This window comes from Corvus moneduloides, chromosome 26 (genome assembly GCF_009650955.1).
Source record: "Corvus moneduloides isolate bCorMon1 chromosome 26, bCorMon1.pri, whole genome shotgun sequence".
Lineage (NCBI taxonomy): Eukaryota > Metazoa > Chordata > Aves > Passeriformes > Corvidae > Corvus > Corvus moneduloides.
The window spans coordinates 2,110,741-2,132,925 of record NC_045501.1 but is presented as its reverse complement, the minus strand read 5'-3'; the positions used below and the strand labels follow the sequence as shown (position 1 = coordinate 2,132,925).

The 22,185-nt window shown below is 50.9% G+C and overlaps 2 protein-coding genes and 1 long non-coding RNA gene across 4 annotated transcripts in view; 1 reads left to right on the top strand and 2 right to left on the bottom strand.

The window, feature by feature from the left end:
• The first annotated feature begins 17 nt into the window (after positions 1-17).
• The window catches only part of FBXL20 (F-box and leucine rich repeat protein 20), a 36,326-nt gene continuing 14,158 nt past the window's right edge, over positions 18-22,185 (top strand). The window contains exons 1-3 of one of the 2 annotated variants that reach the window (XM_032134233.1): positions 18-245; positions 12,160-12,221; positions 21,153-21,207. In XM_032134233.1, the coding sequence (XP_031990124.1) occupies positions 33-245; positions 12,160-12,221; positions 21,153-21,207 (330 nt within the window). In that variant the 5' untranslated portion in view covers positions 18-32. Of the gene's footprint in view, positions 246-12,159; positions 12,222-13,649; positions 13,773-21,152; positions 21,208-22,185 lie in introns of those variants that run through there. The other variant, XM_032134234.1, reaches the window with a different exon arrangement.
• LOC116455915 lies at positions 1,325-6,393 on the bottom strand. Its single transcript, XR_004244494.1, has 2 exons — positions 6,079-6,393; positions 1,325-3,556 (listed from the first exon to the last, which is right to left on the bottom strand). It is a non-coding gene; the product is annotated as an uncharacterized LOC116455915 (long non-coding RNA).
• On the bottom strand, positions 13,023-14,016 carry LOC116455888 (E3 ubiquitin-protein ligase RNF113A-like). Its single transcript, XM_032134265.1, is given in 2 exon segments — positions 13,023-13,859; positions 13,861-14,016. Coding segments are annotated over 2 exon segments (951 nt in total). The 3' UTR covers positions 13,023-13,064.

Sequence of the window (22,185 nt, the reverse complement as noted above, 5' to 3'; positions counted from 1 at the left end):
GGAGGGTAAACAATGAGATCTATTCAAAGGACATGGCACAAAGCGGAGTGTGGAGCCAGGGCGATTCCAGCCGCATTGTTGTCCCAGCTGTCTTCCCGGGGGAGGAGGAGGAGGGGGGTAGGGAGGAAGGGCAGCAGCAGGATTTACTTCCCATCGCTCCGAGAGGCTGTGGAGGATGGAAATCCCTGCCCGCTCCTTCTCCAGACTGCCCGGCCCGTGTGGGGGACAAAAAAGAGCCTGGAATGGTAAAGATGTGGCTGTTCCTCCTCGGTGGAAAGGGGTGGGATGGCGATCGGGGGAAAATGCTGCTTAATGGTGAGCTGAAGAGGCTCTGATTCCGCAGAGCTCGGTGTGGAATTCCTCAGCCCTGGAGTTGGGAAAGGTGCAGGAAATGCTGGTGGTCTAACACTGCACGTGGGGTTGTTTTCTTCCTCTCTCAAACCCGTGTGAAATCCGCAGCAGTGTGAGTTTGGGGTGGGCTCTGGTTTTTTTTTTTTAGTGGTCTAATATTCCTGTTTCTGTAGCATCCATAGATAAAAACATTGGGCTCACCCTGGGAGCTCCGGAGAGGAGCCTGCACGTGCGCCCTGCGTTATCCAGGGTTATTGTATTTACTGTTCTGGGCTGTTCTTGCCTGCACAGATTGATTGATTGATTGATTGATTTGCCCCCTGAGAGCTTCTTTTATTTTGCACTGCTGCAGAGTGGCTGGTTACAGAGCACAGAGTAAAAGCAGGTTGGTGACAGATTTTGGGGGGGAAATGTCTCCTATCCTTTGCTCCCTTAGCCTTTGTCTTGCAGTGCTGGAGTTCATCCCAATTTTGGGAGGGTTTTTGTCAGGGTTGCACCAGGACACGATGAACCCAATTCATTGGGGAAAAAGAGTGGGGAAGAGCTTTGTTTGGAGTGTTTTGGGTGGGGTTTCTTTTTTTTTTTTTTTTTTTTTTTTTTTGGTGGAATGTTATTTTCTTCTTATAGTAAAAAACAGACGAGCTGGAAAACGAGCAAAATGCTCAAGGAGCGTTTGAGACCTAAATTAATTTTTAAAACCTATATTTATACAGGAAGAGTTGGTGTGTTATAGAAAGGCTTATTTTGAGCTACAAGAAGTGCCTTTAAACATCATCCTGTTTCTTGGCTGTTTTGGTTACGTGTTTTGCCCAGAGAAGCTGTGGCTGCTCCTGGATCCCTGGGAGTGTCCAAGGCCAGGTTGGTTGGGGCTTGGAGCAACCTGGGACAGTGGGAGGTGTCCTTGCCCATGGCAGGGGTGGCACTGGATGGGATTTAAGGTCCCTCCCAACCCAAACCAGTCCATGATCATAAATCCAAGGCATCCTTTATTACACCAGCACGGATTATCTCTGACCCACCTGTATAACCTGGAAAGTTTTGGAGCTGTTTTCCTTTAAATCCATGATTTTCCAGTGAGGTTACGTTGGTCAGAAGAGCTTCCAAATTCTGTGTTCACACTTAGAAATAGATTTCTTTTTCAGAGGGGCAGGATGGGTGGAAATTCCTCTGTGCTTCCTAGAAACCAGTTTGTAATGGTTGTGCTTTACAAGTGAGAGTTCTGTGAGAGTTCACATTTCGTGGGACAGGGGGAAAATTGGGCAGAAGTGTGTGAAGACTGGGAGCTGCTGTTCAGAGCTGTGGAATATTGGAAGGTCATGAAGGCAATGGGTGATTAATTCTCCTTCCTCCTCTTCCTCCTCTTCCTCCTCTTCCTCCTCTTCCTCCTCTTCCTCCTCTTCCTCCTCTTCCTCCTCTTCCTCCTCTTCCTCCTCTTCCTCCTCTTCCTCCTCTTCCTCCTCTTCCTCCTCTTCCTCCTCTTCCTCCTCTTCCTCCTCTTCCTCCTCTTCCTCCTCTTCCTCGGGTACTGCCAGGGTAGTTCCCTTGGCTGAGGAGGGGGAAGTAGGGCCTTTAAGTCTGGAATCTTATTTTGGGGTAAAAATAGCCCAATCTGGGGCTGTGACTAATAGATAGTGTCTGTTTCACTTGACTTGAAATAAGGAGTGAATTGCTGAGGGGGAGGCTGGGTTGGGTTTGCACTTCGTTTATTGTGTTTTTCTGAGCCACATAAACAGATTCCTGAGCCATTGTTGTTGGGCAATTCACAAATCCAGTCGTGAGGGGCTCCAATAATGATAATAATTCCTTACTGTAGGAATAAAATACGGTGTGGAATATGGGCCAAGCTCCTTGAATTGGACTTGCATGTGGGTTTCTGATTCCAGGAAGAGTGGAATTCTCTTTTTCCTGGGAATGCCATGCCCGGCCCCACGAGCATATTCGGATTAGTCCCTTTACAGGAGGTGTGGCCACCGCAGAGAAAATCACCACTTACTGCAGCAAAGCAAACAAAAAGGGAAAACATTACCCAGATTGACTCCTAATTCTCTGTGGTGTCGGTTTCATGTGGAACATGCCCCGACAGATCCCAATCCGTGCTTATATTTGGGATTTCTCTGCTTCCTGCCTGGTGAAGAGCAGCCAAATAACAGCAGAGAGGAGGGGAGGCATCTCCTGGTGCTTCTGAGTGAGTCCTGATGCTCTTGGAGGATTCATTTACCAAGGCCCAAGTTCTCAGCACTTCCTTAATCCATCTTGTCCATGTTCCTGTGCCTTGGGATGTCACCTGGAGGTGTCCTGGGTGTCCCTGAGCCACGTTGTCAGCATTAAGTAATTCCAGTTCTTTTTTTTTTTCCCCCCCCGACTGTAAACCCTCCGTGTAGTCTCCTCTACATCCTCAAAAACAACAGCACACAAAAAGCTCCATCCTTTCCAGCTTCCTCTGGGAGTCTCCAGACCCTCCAGTGAGCAGGAGCTGCTCCTGGCTGTAGAGTGTGTGTGTCCATGGGGCGGTTTGTCCTGTTAAAAATGGATCAGTGGGAACTCCAGGGCTGTCTCTGAGGAGTGAGAGTCTGTGGTGAGCCCTGTGAGCACCTTCAGCCTGAGAAATGCATCGATCCATGGCATTTCTCTTCTGGATTCAGGATCCTCCGTGGGAGGGAATTCTGACCTTTCTGAACCTCTGTAGTTCCCAGGTCTTGTTCGACTGTAGAGAGGGGAAATGAGCTAAGCTGGAAGCAGAATGGGAAACTTCAAATGCTCCAAAATTGAGTTGCCTTCTAATAATTAATCCTGTCTGTGTTCAGAAAGCTGAATTGAATAATCTCACTGACCCTAATCCCATTTTGGAATCTGCTGCATTCCTGCCTCTGTTCCTGTATTTTCGGGGGGTTTGGCTTCAGAGCTGATCCTTTTGGGGTTGTCCCTGTTCCCTTTCCTGGGCTGCTCCTTGTGCTCCTGGTTGGGGCTTTGCTGTTCCAAGGAGTGGAGGTTGTGTAAACAGAGGGACACAAACAGGGCAGGGAGCAGGGAAAACTTTGCTCCGACTCTCCTTGCAAAAACTGATGAACAATTCCCATGGAATTTGATTTTATATGGGAAGAGAAGCTGTTGGTGACATAACCCAGGGAACACCTGAGGTGGCACAGCTGAAATAGTTTTATTTTGGATGGCATCTCACGATGTGGCTCATAGATAATGAGAAAAACTGTAAAAGATTTTAGGAGGGAGGTGTCCAAGCTGATAGATTTTCCCTGTTCCTGTTCCCTCCCCCACCCCCACTTACTTATAATTTCGGTGTCGTGCCACATCACACGTAATGCTTTTGAAACCAGCCCTTCATTTGGGCAGGTGAATAATGAACTGTTAATTTATTTGGTTCCAAGGGGCTGTTTCAACGAGGAGATAGGAAGAGATGTAAACCACGAGTTGTTTCACATCCCCACTGTGCTGCTCCTGGGGCTTGAGTAGAGGGAAGAGGGATTCAGGGAGAGTTGGAAGTGAAAATCAAGTTGGTTGTGCAAAAGGGTTTGACCCAGGCCCCAGGGAGGTTGGAAGGGTTCACCAGGAAAATGGCTTTTGACCTCGGCCTGTGTCACCTGACAGACAGAGCTGGTGTCCCAAATTTTTATTGCTATTTTTGCCCCCAGCAGGATTCATTTCTTCCTTCTCCCTCTGCCAGGAGTTGTGTGAATGGGTTGGGTGACAATGGGAATGTTGGCCCTGGCAAACGGATTTTACAGAATCGCGGGATGGGATTTTGGGTTGGAAGGACCTTAAAGCTCATCCAGTTCCACCCCCCCACCAGGGGCACGTGGCTTTTTCCACAGGCAGATAATGAAATGGAAAAAGGGGAGGGTTTTAAACTAAAAGAGGAAGGGTTTGGATATTTGGAATAAACTCCTCCCTGTGAGGGTGGTCAGGCCCTGGCACAGGTTTCCCAGAGAAGCTGTGGCTGCTCCATCCCTGGAAGTGTCCAAGGCCAGGCTGGACAGGGCTTGGAGCAACCTGGGACAGTGGGAGGTGTCCCTGCCGTGGCAGGGGTGGCACTGGATGGGATTTAAGGTCCTTCCCACCCAAACCATTCCATGATTTTGTGTCTGACTCCAGAGATGAATTTTCAGGCAGATTCCGGTGGTGAATGACACAGGGATCCCCGGGGTGGTTTCACTGGGAGCTGCTGGTCAGAGCAGTCCCTACAAGGGCCGTTTTGGGGAGCCTGGGTGTCCCTGGGGACAGAGGCTGTGCCTGTCCAGCATCACCGCCTGCGTGACGGGAAAGGGACTCGGAGCCGGCACCCACGGGCACATCCCATTTACTTCGGACACCGTCATTAATTGGGGCCTGGGACACAGCAGTAATTACTGTTTTCGCTGGCTGCCTGGCTGGGAGCTCCCTTTGAGTCACACCATTGGGAAAGTCAACCCTGGGAGGGTTTTATCCTCCCCGATCGGGGTGAAACCTGGATCTGCACGGGTTTGTGCCTCCCTGCCTGATCCAGCAGTTTTCCTTTGGGGCAAACTCCTCCCGTGCTCTTCACATCTCAGGTGGATTTTTTTTTTTTTTTTAAGACACCATCATTTGCCTTTATTTCCAAATATTTATGCCAATGATCCCAGCATTCTCTTACATAATAGCTGGATACAAACCCAGCAGTGAAAAAAACACCTTATTACCAATAATAATAATAATGATAATATTACCCGTAATAATAACAGAATTGCAGGTGTTGGGGAGGGGAAGAACTATAATTTATCAAAGCAGCTTATTTGAATTGTGATGAGCCTTAGAGAGCTGGATAAGTCTTGGGTTTAGGCTGAAAATACTGAATCATGTCTCAGGTTTTGGGTTTGATGTTGTTTTTTTTTTAATCCATTCCAAGTGTATTTGTAGTAAACCGCTGCCCTGCTAAATTGAGCTTCTAAAATGAGAAAAATAAATAGTGGTAGTGGGTGTTTTATGGCCAGGGACTGTGCCATAGGCTGTCCTGGGAAAGTCAGGAAGTCTTTGTCTTATTTATACTGTTCCTTTTTGGGCCTGGATGTTGTTCTTATGGGCAGCGATCGATATTTAAAACCTTGCAGGGTGTGTGTGAGAAAGCAGCACCATTTTCGATCAGATATCTGTGCTAGCTCACCGAGTCCTCGGGTGTCACTTGTGGGGTGCTGGTCAGAGCAGCCCCTACAAAGGACATTTTGGGGAGCCTGGGTGTCCCTGGTGGCCCCGCTCCGGCGGGGTTGGAGCAGCCCTGACAGCCGGAATGGGGTTTGTGCCGCCCCGTCCATGTGATCCCGGCCTTGAGCCGCTGACGTTCGGGGGTGTTTTTTCATTCAGCCCCAGATCCAACTCCTGGGAAATCAAAGCTGATTAACTGTGAGCTGCTGCCTCCCTGAGCTGTCCCCAGGCTGCTCCAGGTCCTGCCAGGGCCACCCGGGAGGAGCCGCTCGGATGCAGCCGGTGGCCGTCGGGTAACTCGGGGCTGGGGGGGGGCTGGAATTGTGGTTTCAGCTGAGCACGGGGAGGGTGTAGGTGTGGTTTGGGATGGTTTGTTTGGGGAGAACTGTCTGGCAGCAGGACTGGGGGAGGAGAACAAAACAGGTGAACAAAAAGCAGCTGAATGTGCCCGTTTGGTACCTGGCAGCAGGTTCTGGGGGGTTCCCTTTCAGTGGGATACGGACACGTGGCAGCTGAAATGGGAGGTCTGAAATCAGTGGGGTTTTAGTATCTCACCTGTGTCTGTGGAGTTTTCCTTTCTGAAGGCAGCAACACGACCTTGTCCCTTTGCCCATCCATCACTGAGGGGTTTCCCTCCGGGCCAGTTCCTGCATCGAGGGATGTGCAGCAGGAAGAGCTTCATCCTGGGCTCCATTCCTGACTGAGCTCTGGATCATTGCTGGTTGAAAAAACCTCAGAAAAAGCCTCTTTATTCAATTTGTCCCTAATGCAGGCTGGACTCACATAGCTCCTCCATCCCAGCAGGAATTTAAACTTTCCCAACTAAACAGCGACCGAGGAAGCGGCGATGCGACAGTGCCCATCCAGTGCGCTGCCTATCCAGCTATTTTTAGGAATATTAAGCCTATAATAAGCCTTTTTGGCTGGGGTCTATTTCTGTTTGTCCTGCTTAGTCAGGATTTTGCCCGAGCAGAGCCCTGGTTGGGAGCCAGCGGGGCGAGCGTGGCCGTGGCACCGCGCGGGGCAGGCGGGCAGCAGCCGCGTTCCCATCCCTCCTTATCCCAACGGAGCATCCCGACAGCCACACCAGAGCTTGTGACAGCCTGGCTTCATCCAGCAGCCAGCCATTTCCTTGGAGACCTAATGCAGATTAAACTGGATGGGTTTTTAAATAAAATTCCCTATGTAACTACAGGCTGGAGGGAAAATTCCCTCGGTCGGAGCTGCTTGTGGATGTAAACAACTTCATTCTTTGGATGGCGTCCTCCGAGGAGCCCTTGGATTTCGCTGTCACTTCACTGTGACTTATCTCTGCAGTGTAATATTTGCTTTGCCTCCAGGAAGGCAGCTCAGCCTGTTCCAGCTGCTGCTTCCCGCAATCTTGTCCTGGGAAGGGAACCGATGTCTCTGTTATTTGAGCTTTGTCACAGCGGTGGAATTTTTTCCCCAGATGAGCAGAACTCAAGGCAAGGTGTCAGTACATACTGACCGTGTTTGTAAGAAGCTGTCTCAAAGCTTCACTGAGCTTTTCCAAAGGAAATGCAGAGTAAATTCCACATTTTTCTTGTTGTTTTGTGGTTGGTGCTCAGCTTTTTTTATTAGATTGGAGTTGTGGGTGAGGTTTGTCTTGTGTCAGTGACTGTACCGGGCTTGTTCATCTCCATGTGGACAATAACAGATAAAATTGGTACAAATTCTACCAGAAATCCTGGAATTTGGGCTGGCAGCCAGCAGCCTTACAGCTGGAGAAACCTCCCAGTGCATCTCAGACTCGGGTTTTAATCTCTGAACAGATTCACACAGAGGTTTCAGAAGAGAAAAGACTTTGAGAGCTTTGGACACTCCAAAGTTTCTTGATAGAGACTGGGTGGGATGTAAACTCCAAAATATTCAAGCTATGGATGTAATCCTTAATTTCTGCCATCAGTGGTTGATTCCCCACCTTTCCCAACCTAAAACCAGTTTCCAGAGCGCATTATTTGCTCTCTAATAATTAATAATTGCATCCTAGTTTCTGGCTTGGTTTGAATTGCTTAATTTCCTGTGGTTCTGTGCAGCAGTGGAGGGTCTGGCCAGCATTTCCTCGTGGGTCAAGGCTCACAGAACCCTGGAATATCCTGAGTTAGAAGAGGCCCATGAGAGCAGTGAGCTCCAGGTCTCAGAGCAGCTGCAGTTTCATCCTCAGCACACCATCACTGCTTTGGTAACAAGTTTGTCATCTCACACAGGTGCTGTCCCACAAGTAAACCAAGTAGGAGTGGTTTAAAATGACAATATTTACTAATATTTCATAGATTATGGGTTTAAGTTCTGCGTTGTTCCTGTGGCATGAGCTTTGCTTAGTATAGAGACGTGCAGCGCTTTATTGGTTGTGTTTCTGGGAATGTTCATGGCTTTTATTTCCTGCCCACCTCTGTGGGTGTCTCTTGGTTGGTTTTTGTACAGAAATAGGTGTCACCTTCTCCCTTCCCCTCTCTGTGTCTCCCTGGTGGTGCCCTTGGTGTTGTGTTGGTGCTTCCCAGGCAGCCTCATGCTCTCCAGCGGTGCCAGATCCAGGTTCTTTTTCCCTGGAGTGAACATCAAGGTGGATAATTCTGTGTCTCACTGTCACAACTGGCCCAGCTGCCTCCTCTAACCCTGCAGCCACTGAAGCTCTGAATTATCTTTATCCCTTTTTCTCCATCGAGCTTTGAATTTTCTGCTTTGAAGTGTTTGGGTTCAGAGTGGGCATCGGGCTGACACCGTGTTGGCTTTGGCACTGGGGCTGCTGAGGTTGCATCAGGAATTGAGGGACAGGACAAGGGAAAAGGCTTCAAACTGATGGAGCAGGCCTGGATTGGATGTGAGGGGAAAATTCCCCCCAGTGAAGGTGGCGAGGCCCTGGAATGGGTTTTCCAGAGAGGATATGGACTCACCATCTCTGGAAGTGCCCGAGGCCAGGTTGGACGGGGCTTGGAGCACCCTGGGATAGTGGGAGGTGTCCCTGCCCATGGCAGGGGGTGGCCTTGGGTGGACTTCAAGGTCCCTTCTAACCCAAACTACTTTTGATTCCATGAGCCAGGAGAGAGCCAAGTGCTTCCATGGATTTTGGAGCCTGATCCGTGGCAAAGCCCCACCAGATGAGCGGCTGCAGTAATGACACAAAGCCATGCTTTGAACTGGAGCTCCAGTGACGCCCGTCTGGGCCGAGCTGCTGCACCCACACCTTGCACCAGCTGCTGTTCACATCCTCCTGGGCACGTGGGTGTTCCCTGTGCAGGGACACTCAGACGCTGCCAGCTGTCCTGGGTGGTGGCACACAGGTGACCCAGTTCAGGGTGACACAGCCCTGATGTGACTGAGGCCTGAGCAGCAGCTCTGTCCCCTGCCCTGTGAGCAGGGAAATGTGGGAGTTAGCCACATCTGCAGGACTGCTTCAGGAATGGAGCCAATTTGTCACGTTCTTTATATTCTTGAGGGCAAAGGAAGAGTTTTTAAAGCAAATGGGCAATTGCACGTTGTGCTGAGTGTAAGGCTGTGACAGCTTTACCTTTTGGTCACTTTTGCCCATCTGTTTTTATAAACTTCCTTGATTTCATAGAATTTCAAACTGTTTGGGCTGGACCTTAAAATTCATCCAGCTCCACAGGGACACCTTCCATTGTCCCAGGGTTCTCCAAGCCCCATCCAACCTGGCCTTGGACACTTCCAGGGATCCAGGGACAGCCACAGCTTCTCTGGGAAATCCATCCCAGGGCCTCCCCACCCTCCCAGCCAGGAATTGCTTCCCAATATCCCACATGGCTTCACACGGCACCAAAGTTGCTCCTTGGTGGAAGATTCTGTGTCTGGTACAGAACTGAAAATTTACATACATGAAAAATGTGTTTTTCTGTGTCCTGTCCAAAAGAATTTCTTCTATTGGACAACACCTGGTATTAAAGAGGATGAAAGAGATGTTAAGAAAAGCAAACTCGGGGCATTTCGTTTTTATCCCTAGAAGTGTTTTGAAAGCCTGGAAGTCTAGAATAGCCTCTGACATTTTTTCAGAGCTTTATTTTTGTATGGACTTGCCAGAAAGTCCCCATGTCCATGGTATATTTAGCTGTACGTGCTGCCATGACTTTGCAAAATCCCAATTCCAGCCTGTTTTCTCCCAGCCTCTGCCATCTGAGCCTCAGGCTTTGGAGGAAGGCTGGAGAAAATAGGTCTGGAGATGTACCCTGGCTCTTCCCAGCCTTCCAGGGGAGGGGGAATTCCAGAGCTGAGGTTCTACCACAGAGCCCATCTTGCCTGGGCCCCATCATGTTTTAAGTCCAAGGACTATTTTTAGTAAGACAAAAAACAAACGTTCCTTTCGATTAGTGCTGGTCAAAGGGAAACTCCTGCAGAAACCAGGCTAGGGATGGGATTTGTGCTGGAATCGAGGTGAGATTTTGCTGCTGAGGGATTTGATGGGCTGAGTTCCCTGTGATCAGGCAGAGGAGGCTCCTGGCTCCTTCTGGAATCTCTATTTTAACCCTTCCTGCTCTTGTTCTGTTCTGCTCTGGTTCCTTTTTGGAAGTCTGCTCTTGCTCTCTGGTTGCTGCTTTAATTTCTCTGATCCTTTCTTTGGGAGGAGGGTCCTGGTTCAGAAGTCTGGACAGTTGTGGGAAAGGGTTTGGATCTACCTGTGTGCCCCTGTAATTGGGGGGGGAAAGAAATCACATCTCCTTTTTCCATGAATAATTCCTCTGCATTCCTCCTCCATTAGAGCTCTCTCCATGATTTCCTCGATTTCCTAATCGATGAGCTAATCAATTTAATTAGCTGGTCCTGTCCCAGGATGCACAGGGGCTGCTTTCCCAGCCTTGGGAATGTCTGTCCCCACCCACTGTGGCTCCAGAGTGGAGGTCTGAGGGAAAAGCCCGTGGAGCTGTGCTGGCTGGGAATGGCAAAACTTCGTTTAATTGGCAGCAAATTGGGCTGAGAGCTGCCGGTCTGGATCCTGCTCAGGACTTGTGATATTCCTGGTGGGAAGTGATAAAAGGGTCTGTGTGGAGAGCAGCACTTCTGCTGGTGACATTTTGGGAAGGAAGTTTGAGAGTTCCCCCTTCAGCATCGTGCTCTGGTGCCTTGGGATAACGCAAAAGCGAACGGGGATTTGGGAGCCCAGCGTTTGACTCTAAAGTCCTGAGGTTTGGTGTTCTCTGGGGATGATGGTTCCTCAATTCCCAGATTTCCATCACTGATTGGAGCATTTGAAGGCTGTACATTGGATTTTCACATTGGATTTCATGTTAGGTTATGGTGGGTGCTTTGATGGGGGATGGGATTGGATCCGTGCTCAGGGACAGGATATTTGGGATGTGTTGGATCCATGCTCAGGGACAGGATATTTGGGATGTGGTGGGATTGGATCCATGCTCAGGGACAGGATATTTGGGATGTGGTGGGATTGGATCCATGCTCAGGGACAGGATATTTGGGATGTGATGGGATTGGATCCGTGCTCAGGGACAGGATATTTGGGATGTGATGGATCCGTGCTCAGGGACAGGATATCTGGGATGTGTTGGATCCATGCTCAGGGACAGGATATCTGGGATGTGTTGGATCCATGCTCAGGGACAGGATATTTGGGATGTGATGGATCCATGCTCAGGGACAGGATATTTGGGATGTGGTGGGATTGGATCCATGCTCAGGGACAGGATATTTGGGATGTGATGGATCCATGCTCAGGGACAGGGTGTTTGGGAGCTGCTGGATTTTCCCCACGGCCTCACAATACCAAATCTTAGAACTGTGTTTATTTCGATAGTTCTCACGAGCCACATGAGGCTTTGCTCTCTATTTTCCTTGGGAATCCTTAGGAAAAAATAAAGGTTCTCCCGTTTTTAGAGTGCCTGAGATGGTTTTACCTGGTCCCAGAGTCCATTCCAAGTGCATCAGGTGTCGTCCATGGATTTGGAGGGATACAGGAACCAGCTCTGGCCTCATTGCCTTGGAAGAACACAGAGCTTTCCCAGCATTATCCCTCCTCCTGGTGCAGCACCAGAGATCACAACTCCCTTTAAACCCTTCTTGGTGGTTTAAAAATCAGTTCTGTTTGTCCCAGCGCTCCTGAGGGCTGGGAGAACGTTCTGGGCCCTGCAAGAGTTTGTTGTTTCTCTGTTCACCTTTTCCATCACAGAAACCAGCCCTGCTACACCTGCACCTTCCACCTCTGTTTGGTGGATATTTGGGCTGCTGGACTCCTCTTCCCTTCAGCCCCTTGGCCGGAGGTTTGATCTGTAAAACCTCCCGGTTTTGATGTGTCTGTGCCTTGGGGCACCCCCCAAAATGCTGAGGGAGCCTCCCCAGTCAGTGCCAACTCACAAGCACATCCTGATTATCATTTACTTCACTAAAACAGCTGCAAATCTCAGTTTCCATTTAATCTCTCAATCCACAGAGCATCCTTGCACCACATTTTAAGATATTTTGATGTAATACCCCACCCAGCTGTGGTCCAGACCAGGAGCTGGAAAGCTGCAGCACTAAGTTTATCTGTTAGGAATTTATCGGTCCAGATGTCTGGAAATGGCCTCATTAACCAACCACTTCTTCCCTGGAGTAAAGCAGGGTTTGTTCCCTTGAGATGTGGCTAAATGGTGTCATTTTTTCTATTTGCAGATGTTCTCAAACAACGATGAAGCTGCGATCAACAAAAAACTGCCCAAAGAGCTGCTGCTTCGGTGAGTCCTCCCTGGACGCCAGGGGGTTGTTGTTTGCATCCAGGATTTTGCTGCTGTGCTCCCACATGGTGAGCTTGGATCGGGTTGCTCATAAAGCCAGACCCAAACAGAGGCAGGTCCAAGGTCTGTGTCATCAGTTTGTGCTGAATGGGATTGAGTTTTGGGGTTTTAAAGGCTGGATTGATTTGCTGCCTGCCTGTTTGGTGAACGGAGGAACTTTAAATCAGGTCCTTAATGAGAGTAACCGGTGAGGATGGGCTGATGTAGAGAACAGGATTCTGCTTCTCTGAGGGGTTGAATTGAAAACAAAAGTTAATCCCTCTGCTCCAGTTACACTCGAGTGGACTTTGTCCTGTCCCTTGTCAATAGGAGCCAGATGTTCAGCTCCTGGCAGGATGGCCCCGTTGGCAAATTTTGCAGCAGCTTGGAGAAGAACAAACAGAGAGCACTGCTTCATCTAGCAGGATCCATCTTTATTACACACACTCCAGTATTTATATGTTTTGGGAACGTGCAGGGGGAAGGACAAAACAGCTACACCCCCAAACAGCTGGCAGGGCAGACTTTTGTGCCCCTTATCAGCCACTCATTCAACCATGCCACGTCCCATCGTTCTGGGAGATAAAGGAGAAACATTCACACCTGGTGTTCAGGGCTGCAGTCATTTCCCTGGTAGGCATTTTCCCGAGAGAGCAGAAGGCCCTTATCAAAGTTAAGGGAAACAAGAAACGAGTCGCTGTATACGGGCCTCTCGTTAAGGACACCATGGCTGCTGCTTCTGCATCTCTTTTTTCTTTTTTATCTTACTAAAGCTTTATTCAGTTACGTACCAAACGTGTTCTGCTACTGTGGATCCTCTCCGCGGTCTGGCTGCTGCTCCTCTTCTTCCTCTCCTTTGTGTTTTTCCAATTTCGCCGTGAGCTCTTTGGCGGGGTTGAATACCCCGTTGGTTTGCTTGTCACAGACGCAGCAGCGCTGGGATTTGCGATAGCGCCGGAGGGCACAGCTCTCACAGAAGTAGTGCCGACACTTGGTGACCACGGGGTTCCTAAAGGAACCTCTGCGGATGAAGCATTTCAAAGGCACGTCCTCCTCATCGCTGCTCACCTCGTAGTTTTTATCGTCGTTGAAGGCGTAGCAGCCTTTGTCCAGCTCCTGTTCCATCTGCCAGCCGTGTTTGTAGTCCGAGCGGTCGTGCAGGAATTTGCAGCTGTCCCCGAAGCCGCAGAACCCGGTCTCTTTGTAGTCCTTGCAGATGTCGGGCTGGTAGTCCCAGCGCACCGTGGCTGGCAGGTGCTCCGGGGCACGGATGGGGTCTTTCCTGACCATTCCTGAAGAGGCGTTGCCCATCGATGTGTCCTTGGGCTTCACGTACTTCTGGTAGTTGTTAATGCCACGGTAAATTTTATCATCTTCCTTTTCTCTCAGCTCCTCTTGGATTTTCTGGCTGCGCTCGAAGATGGCTTGAGCATCCTTCTCCGTGTCCAGTTCATACACTGCTGTGGCTCCCATGTCTCCTGGGCCAACAGGTTTCGCTGACCTGGTCGCTTTGTAGGTGACTCCCATCTCCTTGGCAGGATCCTCGCTGCTGCTCGGCGCGTACTCCGGCCTCTCCCTCTTGCGGATCATGGGGTTGGCGGGTGTCCCGCCGCCGCTCGTTCCGCACCTCGGTGCTGCCCTCCTCCCCGCTGCTCTCCCGTTCCTGGTCGCTGCCGGGCCGTTTTTGCCGGCCCCTGCCCGCGGCTCGGACCCGCTTCTTGAGCACAGAGCTGCAGGCGCCGCTCTCCTCCGCCATCGGGTGCTGCCGATCCCGCGCCGCTGTCGAGTGAACACGTAAAGGATTCGGCGTTGAGTTGTAAAGTTGCGGACGCGAGGGGAGGATAGGAATTAGCTGACACTCGAGCTGCAGCGGCAGGCGCCGCTGCTGAATGTTTTACAGGAGCTACAGGAGGGTAGGGATCACACCTTTTCTCAGGATCGACAGAACCAGGATCAAAAGACTTCCCAAATCCCCGAGAATGCCCGTCCCCTGACTCCGCAGGCACTTCTGCGGAGGCATTGCTAACATTCGCAGCAGCCTCCGAATTTAAACCATTTGTGGCAGGGCGTTCACGGACTTGCTCGGCAGGCTGCAAAGTTTTCAAAGCGGTAAATACGGTTTTCCATGTGATTAACATATCATTAACATATCGTCCGTGACCGGCCGCCCTTGCTCTCTCTCTGCCTCTAACTCCACTCCCACCTTTTCCACACCGTAGCGCTGTAGGAACCGGGGGGGTGGGGGAATGTGTTACAGTTGTTAATTAACCATACTAATAAAGCAGCTAACTTAGCTGTCGGGGTGTTAAATCCCTGTTCTTTCAAAATTCTCTGCAAAATCTCTTAAATAAAGCTGCTGCTCGTGGGATGTAGCCTGTCCCGTAGTTCTGCGTTCGGATCTTACCTGTCCAGCAGCTGGAGATGAAAAATCGGGGTCCCTTCCAGGCGCAGCTCAGTTCAAACGCGGCGGCTGCTGCTGGAGATTCAGTGATGGTGTCCGTGTTCAGGAGCTATTTTGCAGCAGCTTGGAGAAAAACGAACAGAGAGCACTATTTCATCTAGCAGGATCCATCTTTATTACACACACTTCAGTATTTATCTGTTTCTACCATGGGAAAGTTTTAAGAAGGATTTGGGAACGTGCAGGGGGAAGGACAAAACAGCTTCCCCCCCCAACAGCTGGCAGGGCAGACTTTTGTGCCCGTTATCAGCCACTCGTTCAACCATGCCACGTCCCAGCGTTCTGGGAGATAAAGGAGAAACATTCACACCTGGTGTTCAGGGCTGCAGTCATTTCCCTGGTAGGCATTTTCCTGAGAGAGCAGGAGGCCCTTATCAAAGTTAAGGGAAACAAGTAAGGAGTTGCTCTTGTATACAGGGCTCTCGTTAAGGGCACCATGGCTGCTGCTTCTGCAGCAAACCCCAAACAGCTCAGACTTTGTGGATTGTTAGGGTTGGGAAAGTCCTTTAAGACCCTCAAGGTGTCTGTGGATAGTTCTGCCCCTCCTGTGGGAAGCAGGAGGGGAGTGTGGGGGATGATTGTGCCTCACGGGCACAGTTTGGGCTCTGGAAGCAGAGTCGAGTTTTTCAGTGCTTTAAACTCAGGTGTTGGACTGGAAATGGGGAAAGCGGAGGCAGATGGAATCTTGAATTATTAACAGCAACAGCGTTCTTACACTGCGAGAAACTGTGGCTCTGTCAACACTCGGTGGCAGTGAAGTCTGGGGAGGGGAGTGTGAGCCAAGGAAGTGCTGCTGGAATGAAAGGAACAGGGAAAAGGGATGACTATCCTTCGTTTTCAGTGCACTGCCTCCTCTGGAAGGGTATATCCCACCTGATTCTGCCTCTTTTATTCCTGTATTCCTCACCCCAGAGCACAATGTGTGGTTGTTAGAGCCCTCCCTGCTGCCGTGTGGATATTTGGGATTGGGGCCTGGGACACGGGAAATGATTGTCCGTGTGTGTGGAGATCCCTGGGTGAAATGAGCTCCCAGGACCTGGGGAAGAGAGGCACCTCTGGGAGGAGCAGGATGGAGTCACAGCCACCACAGGAGGAGTTTGCAGGTGGGAGCAACTGTGCTTGTCCTGAACCATGGCTGGGATGTGCAGCAGCAGAAGAGTGACAAAAAGTTGTCTTTCTGGATTTTCTGAGATGATTTTCTTTTTCTAATGGGAGCAGGTGCAACAAAGCCAGGGTTTGTCCTTGTGCTGAGGTGACAAGACAAGGGTTAGGTTGGGGACAGGTGGTGAAGAGCCCTGATGGGTGAGGCTGGGAGTCCGTGTGGCACTGGGAATGTGGGGAATAGGGTAGGGAGAAAAGGATTGAGTGATGGAATGTAAATGGAATTTTGCATGGATTTCAGGGAAGGAGAGGTGTGTGGGCATTGAGCTCCCCAGGAGCAGAACCTCGCTTGGAGCCTCAGTGAGGTTGCTGGTGGATGGAAGTGGAGTGATCCTGAGTGGAGCCAGAGGTTGAGGTTTGGCTCATTGCTGGGTGTGTGAAGGCACAGTCACCTCCAGAGGTGTCACCTCCTGGCTCTCAGCCGGCGGGAGACAAAGCTGGGGCAGGCGCAGCAGTGCCAGGACACGGATTGGTCACCACCTGCTGGGGCTGGGGCTGCCCCTGCATCCCTGGCAGTGTCCCAGGCCAGGCTGGACGGGGCTTGGAGCAGCCTGGGCTAGTGGGAGGTGTCCCTGCCCATGGCAGGTGGAACCAGACAATCCCTAAGGTCCCTCCCAACCCAAACCATTCCATGAACACTGCCGGACAGTTGGAGAAGGATTTGTGGCAGGAAGGAGGGATGGTCCTGCGTGGAGCAGGGATTTGCATCAGGACAAGCCACAGCCCTGTGGAAATGTCTGTGCCTGTTGTGTCCTGCTGTCACTGATCATCCCAACCTGCTGCAGAGCAGGGAATTGTTCGGGATCGGGTGGAACCGAGGGAAAATCGGGAGTTGATAAATGTTTAAAGCTCATAAGTAATGTTTTGGAGAGCTGGAATTCACTGTTAGCATACTGCGAAAATTAATTACTGTGCATTGACAGTGCAGCCTTTGAAAGGGAAACTTGGATGGGTTTTCTGCGGGAATCTCCTGTAAATGGGTGTCCCTGTGTGCAGGACAAAGGCTGGTGTGTTTGGGCACTGCTCTGTGAAGTCCTGTTCCCTGCTCCAGGCACTCTCAGACGGCTCTGGGGTCCCCGGTTTGTGGAGTGAAAGCTGCACTTAGGCAAAATAAAGAGGAGGAGGATTTGAAAGGGGAGAACAGCAGCCTTTATCCCTAAAAGTACAGGGATGTAGCAAGAGGGGTGGTGCTCCCGAGGGCTGTCCTGGGACGGATGTCCCGTGTCCGGGATGCAGCGCTGGCATCGTGTTCTGCCCCACCTGGGACAGGGACGTTTGTCCTGTGTGTCCAGAGAGCAGGACATGGGTGGAGAGGTCACAGATCCCAGGATGGTTTGGGCTGGGAGGGACTTGGGGATTGTCTGGTTCCACCTGCCGTGGGTAGGGACACCTCCCACTAGCCCAGGCTGCTCCAAGCCCCGTCCAGCCTGGCCTGGGACACTGCCAGGGATGCAGGGGCAGCCCCAGCCCCAGCAGGTGGTGGCCAATCCATGTCCTGGCACTGCTGCACCTGCCCCAGCTTTGTCTCCCACCAGCTGAGAGCCAGGAGGCGACACCTCTGGAGGTGACTGTGCCTTCACACAGCCAGCAGTGAGCCACAGCAGCAAAAGGCAGAGTTCCCTCCACTGCCCCCTCGCTCCTTGGCTGCTCCAGCTCCTCCCTGTCAGTGTCTGCCTCGGTGACTCCCAGTGGTGACTCCCTGGTCTCTGCTGGCTCCAGCTGTGGTTGTGTCCCCAGAGGGGCATCCTGTCCCTGTTTCCCTGCATTCCCACTGCTGTTGGAGAGGTGTTTTCCTTCCTGGGGGCTGCCTGCCAGTCCTGGCAGCCAGCCCCCAGCGCCAAGCCTGGATTTCCCTGGCAGAGGCATTCCCTGCTGCCCTCCTGAAGGAGGCTGCACTGCCAGTGTGACGTGGGGCTGCTGCACAGCTCCCACTTGGCTGGGAGCAGGGATCAGGCTGCGGGAATTCAGCTGCTCCTGCTGGGTCACGGGCAGGTCAAGCAGTTTGCAGCTCCCTCCTGTCTTAAGCAGCTTTGACTCCGTGCTCTGCTCGTCCAGCCCTGCCCAACACATCCCCAGCACATCCCCAGCACACCCCTAGCCCTGGCTCTGCCATCCCCACACGCTGCTTTATCCCTCGGGAGCTGGAGTTGTGCCCAGGGGGAGCACTGAGTTGGCAGCAGAGCTGTGGTTTCTGTCCCCCTGCCCAGCCCGTGGGAGCAGGATTGAGCTGGAAATGAACTGGAATTGAACTGGGATGGTGGGGGGGTCGCTGGCAGAAATCAGTGTGGATAATTTTAGAAGGCTGAAGGTCTAAGCTGGCTCACCTTGGAGCCCGCAGCATCCAGGGATTTCATGAGAGTCTTGACCTTAATCTAATTAGAGCAGCAGTGGGAAAGTGAGGAGTCCTAGAAACCCCTGAGTGGATTAAGAGGTTGAAACCTGAAAATTGCTCAAAGTGAGTATGTTTTACCCAAATTGTGCAGAGCTGAGCTGTTCAGACAAAACCATACACGTAGGGAGTCCCTTTGCTGTGTGACAATTTAATCTGCTGCAATTCCAGACTTAATTCCTGTTTGGGAAGCTCAGTCTGTGATCACTGTTTGATGATAAAGTCAATTTTGTGGATTATTTCCTCCACTGTCAACTCTCAAGAGTAAAAAGACCGATGTGAAAGGGCTCATCAGGCAGCTGTGAGAACAGGAATCCTGTTTGGGTGGAAAAATAAATATCCCAGCACGGTGCCTTTGGGGCTGTTAAAGCAGAATTGGGGGAAATCATTGAAGTAGTGCTGATCAACTTTCTGCTGCTGCTCAGTCACTGCTTATCTGTGGGGCTTGGGGTATTTTAATGTTCTCCAGCAGTTCCTTGGAGAGGGAAAAGCACCTCCTCAGGGCTTCAGTGGATTTCTCAGCTTGGGTCATGGTGCCTGCAGGACTTTACCTGTGCTCCTTGCTGCCCTTCCTGGCCCATGGGGAGCAGCTGGATCCAGTAAAATCCACAAGCAAGGAGTGACTGCTGTGAAAAAGTCATTTTTGCGGCCTGATTCTGCTGATTCATCGACTCAGGGTCTTGGACAAGAGCAAGAGGAGCTGAGGGAACACTGGAAAAGGCTCTGGAGGTTCTCAGAGCTGAGATTTCTGTGCTGGGGAGGGAGAGGGGTGAGGGTTTGGCCGGGGTGCATCCCTGTTATTGTGTGGGCAGGCTGGGAAGGGAGGAGCAGGAAGTGGAAGAGAATTTATCCGAGATCTACGAGCCCTGATAGAGGGATGAGGTGGTTATTGGCAGTCTGGGATTCCCGTGGAGAAGGGAATTTTAATGAAAACAGAGAAAACTTCCATAGTGAGTGACCCAGCCGCTGCTCCCGTAGAATTTGAAGTTTTACTTTCACCCTAAATTCCCACTGTAGGAGTAAATAAGAATTTTCCCCAGCTTCTCTCATTTCCCCAGGTTTTCCTGGTATTGTTGTGCATGGACATGGTGCTGAATAAACCCTTGGACACCAGTAAATGACATTGGGGGCAGGGGGAGCCTTGTCCGTAGGCAGGGAGGGGGAAGCTGCTCTGAAATGCAGAACTGGGGATCCCAAACGATGTTAAAATGCACGTGGGATCTTCTCCAGAGCTTTCCCCAGCACATCACTGTCAGTTTTGTCTCTTGATAAGATCAGAAGTGCCTTTGACCCCTTGAATCTTAACCCCTTAACTCCTTGGATCCACGAGTATCCCTGGGAAGTGTGGGAGCACAAGAGAGAATGTGGCTGTTTATCCTGGTTTAGCTGAGTGCTGCTGTGTGATACCTTTAGCATCAATGTTCTGATAAACCATCTGCATTCACCCTCCATCACGAACACCCTTTCCCCCCAGTATTGGTGTTTCTGAAGTGCTTTTTCTATCCCTGCTGCTCAGGATGCTCCTGGCTGACATTTGCCTTCTCTTTCGGGTGGCCTTCAAGTTGAGAATATTAAATTAAAATATTAAAGCATATTGTGGTCGAACTCTTTGTATTATCTTTGCAAAACCTACAGTTTTATAATTGTTCCCAAAGGGAACGAGACCTTGATGTCCTCCCACCCTCCGCTTGACCTCGTCTGCTTTGGGACACGATTGTTTGAAGAACCATCAACCATAAAGTGACATTGAAACCCCATTGAATTTTATACATTATTGATGTCTTGGTGCAGATTGGGAGCTTTCCATGAGCTCGGGGCTTCCTGCATCCACAGCTGGGGGGGTGTGATCCCGAGGGAAAAGCCTGGCAGTCTCAGCCTTGTCATTCCTTTATCCCAATAATAGCCCCGGGCGTTGGCCATGTCCCCGGGGTGTGTCCTGGCCCAGGGTGACACTCAGGAGTGACCACAAAGTGGTTGGTCCCTCCTGGCTGAGCACATCTGGCTCTGCCAGTCGTGGGAGCGCGGAACCCTGGATGGGACCTTAAGTCCCATCCATTCCCACCCCCTGCCATGGGACACCTTCCCCTATCCCAGGGTGCTCCAGCCTGGCCTGGGACACTTCCAGGGATGGGGCAGCCACAGCTTCTCTGGAAAACCCATTCCAGCCCCTCCCCACCCTGACAGGAAGGAATTTCTTCCCAATATCCCATCCAACCCTTCCCTCTGGCAGTTTAACCCCATTCCCCCTTATCCTGGCACTCCAGACCCTTGGGAACAGTCCTGCTTCACCTTTCCTGTAGCCCCTTCAGGTACTGGGAGGCCACAGTTGGGTCACCCTGAAGCCTGAAGAAGCCCAGCTGTCCCAGCCTCTCCTCCCAGCAGAGCTGCTCCAGCCCTGCCATCACCGCTGGGCAAACCAGGAATAATCCGGGCACCGAATCCGGGCTGTGCCCTGCCTCCATGCCTGGGAATGAGGGATGGCACTGCCCGCTTTGGGAGCTGCTGCTGAAGGTGCTGGCGTGTTGGGAGTCACTCCTGTGCGGAGTCACAGCCAGCCCAGCAGCCCTGGTGGTGCTCCCTGTCCTGTCCCAGTGTGGGGCTCCTGCAAGGCTCGCTTTGGGTGAGCAGTCACTGATTTGGGGTCAGGAGCTACTCCAAGGTGTGAGGTTTCTGTTTCCCAGTGGCTCCATAGCTGTGTTTTGCTTCCATTTGGGAATTGCTGCCTCTGCACTTCTTTTCACAGTTCAGCTTTCAGCCGAATCACAAAGAAGTTTTGCTGTCCCAGTCTTTTTTTTTTTTTCTGCTTTCACCCCTTTGTTTTCCATGTCCCTTTTGTTTTAAATGTCAATAACCAATAAGGTATCTCTTATTTCTGTTCCAGAATTTTCTCTTTCCTGGATGTGGTCACTCTGTGTCGTTGTGCTCAAGTTTCCAGGGTAAGAACCTTCCTCTTTCCTGGTGGATTTTAGCAGGGGGTTGGACTTGGGTGCCAATCCTCCCTCTCCAGCATCCCCAGCACGTCACCCCGGGGGGGTTGGACCAGGGAGTTTTGTGCCACTCAGCTGGAGTTATTTAGTGTCCTCTGGAAGTCCTGGAAAATTCCCATAGCCCCAGTGAGGGGGAATTCCAAGCTGGAATAGCATTTTCCAATGTCCCAGGTACCAAGGGGATGGGGCTGACTTTTTGCCCAGAGCTCTCCCCTCGTTCTGGGTTTGTACAGGGACCTCACACCCCTGAAATCCCCAACGTGGGATGAGTCCAAAATGGCATCCTGTGGGTTTTGGTGGAAAGACAGGAATTCTGATTCACAAAGATGCTGCACAGTCAACGTTTATTTTCTCCTTGGAGATAGTTGGAGTAAGCAGGGAAATAAAATGAGGGGTTTTTCTTATCCTTTGTGGGCTTCACTTGATGAAATCCAACTTGGATTATTTGTTTGGGAAAATTCCTCCAACTGGACTGGAAGGTCCATTTATCTGGAGCTTCCAGATTTATTCAGGTTTATTTTTCCTGCCAGTGTCTGGTAGCTCCCAGAGGAAGCAGCACAGCAAGGGTGGGATGGTGATCCAGGGAAGGAGTTGGAGTGGTGTGTTCACCATCCTGGCTGGGTGACACCTGCAAAAACCCATCAGTCCTGGCTCCAAACCTCAACCACGACTGATTTAATTACTTTAAATACATTGGAATTTTTAAAAAAAAGGATGCTTAAACATTGTTAATTGCATTAAAAAATACCCAGTGTGGTGTCTGGGCATTACAGTGATGACCTGAATAACACAGGCCTTGCAGGGAAAGAGCTTCCAGCTGAAATCCAGCAGAGCAATATTGGCCAGAATGGGCTGTCAGGGACTCTTTGCCAATGTCAGAGTGTTCTCCTGGCCTGTCCCAGCTCCTGTTTGCACAGGGAACACAGC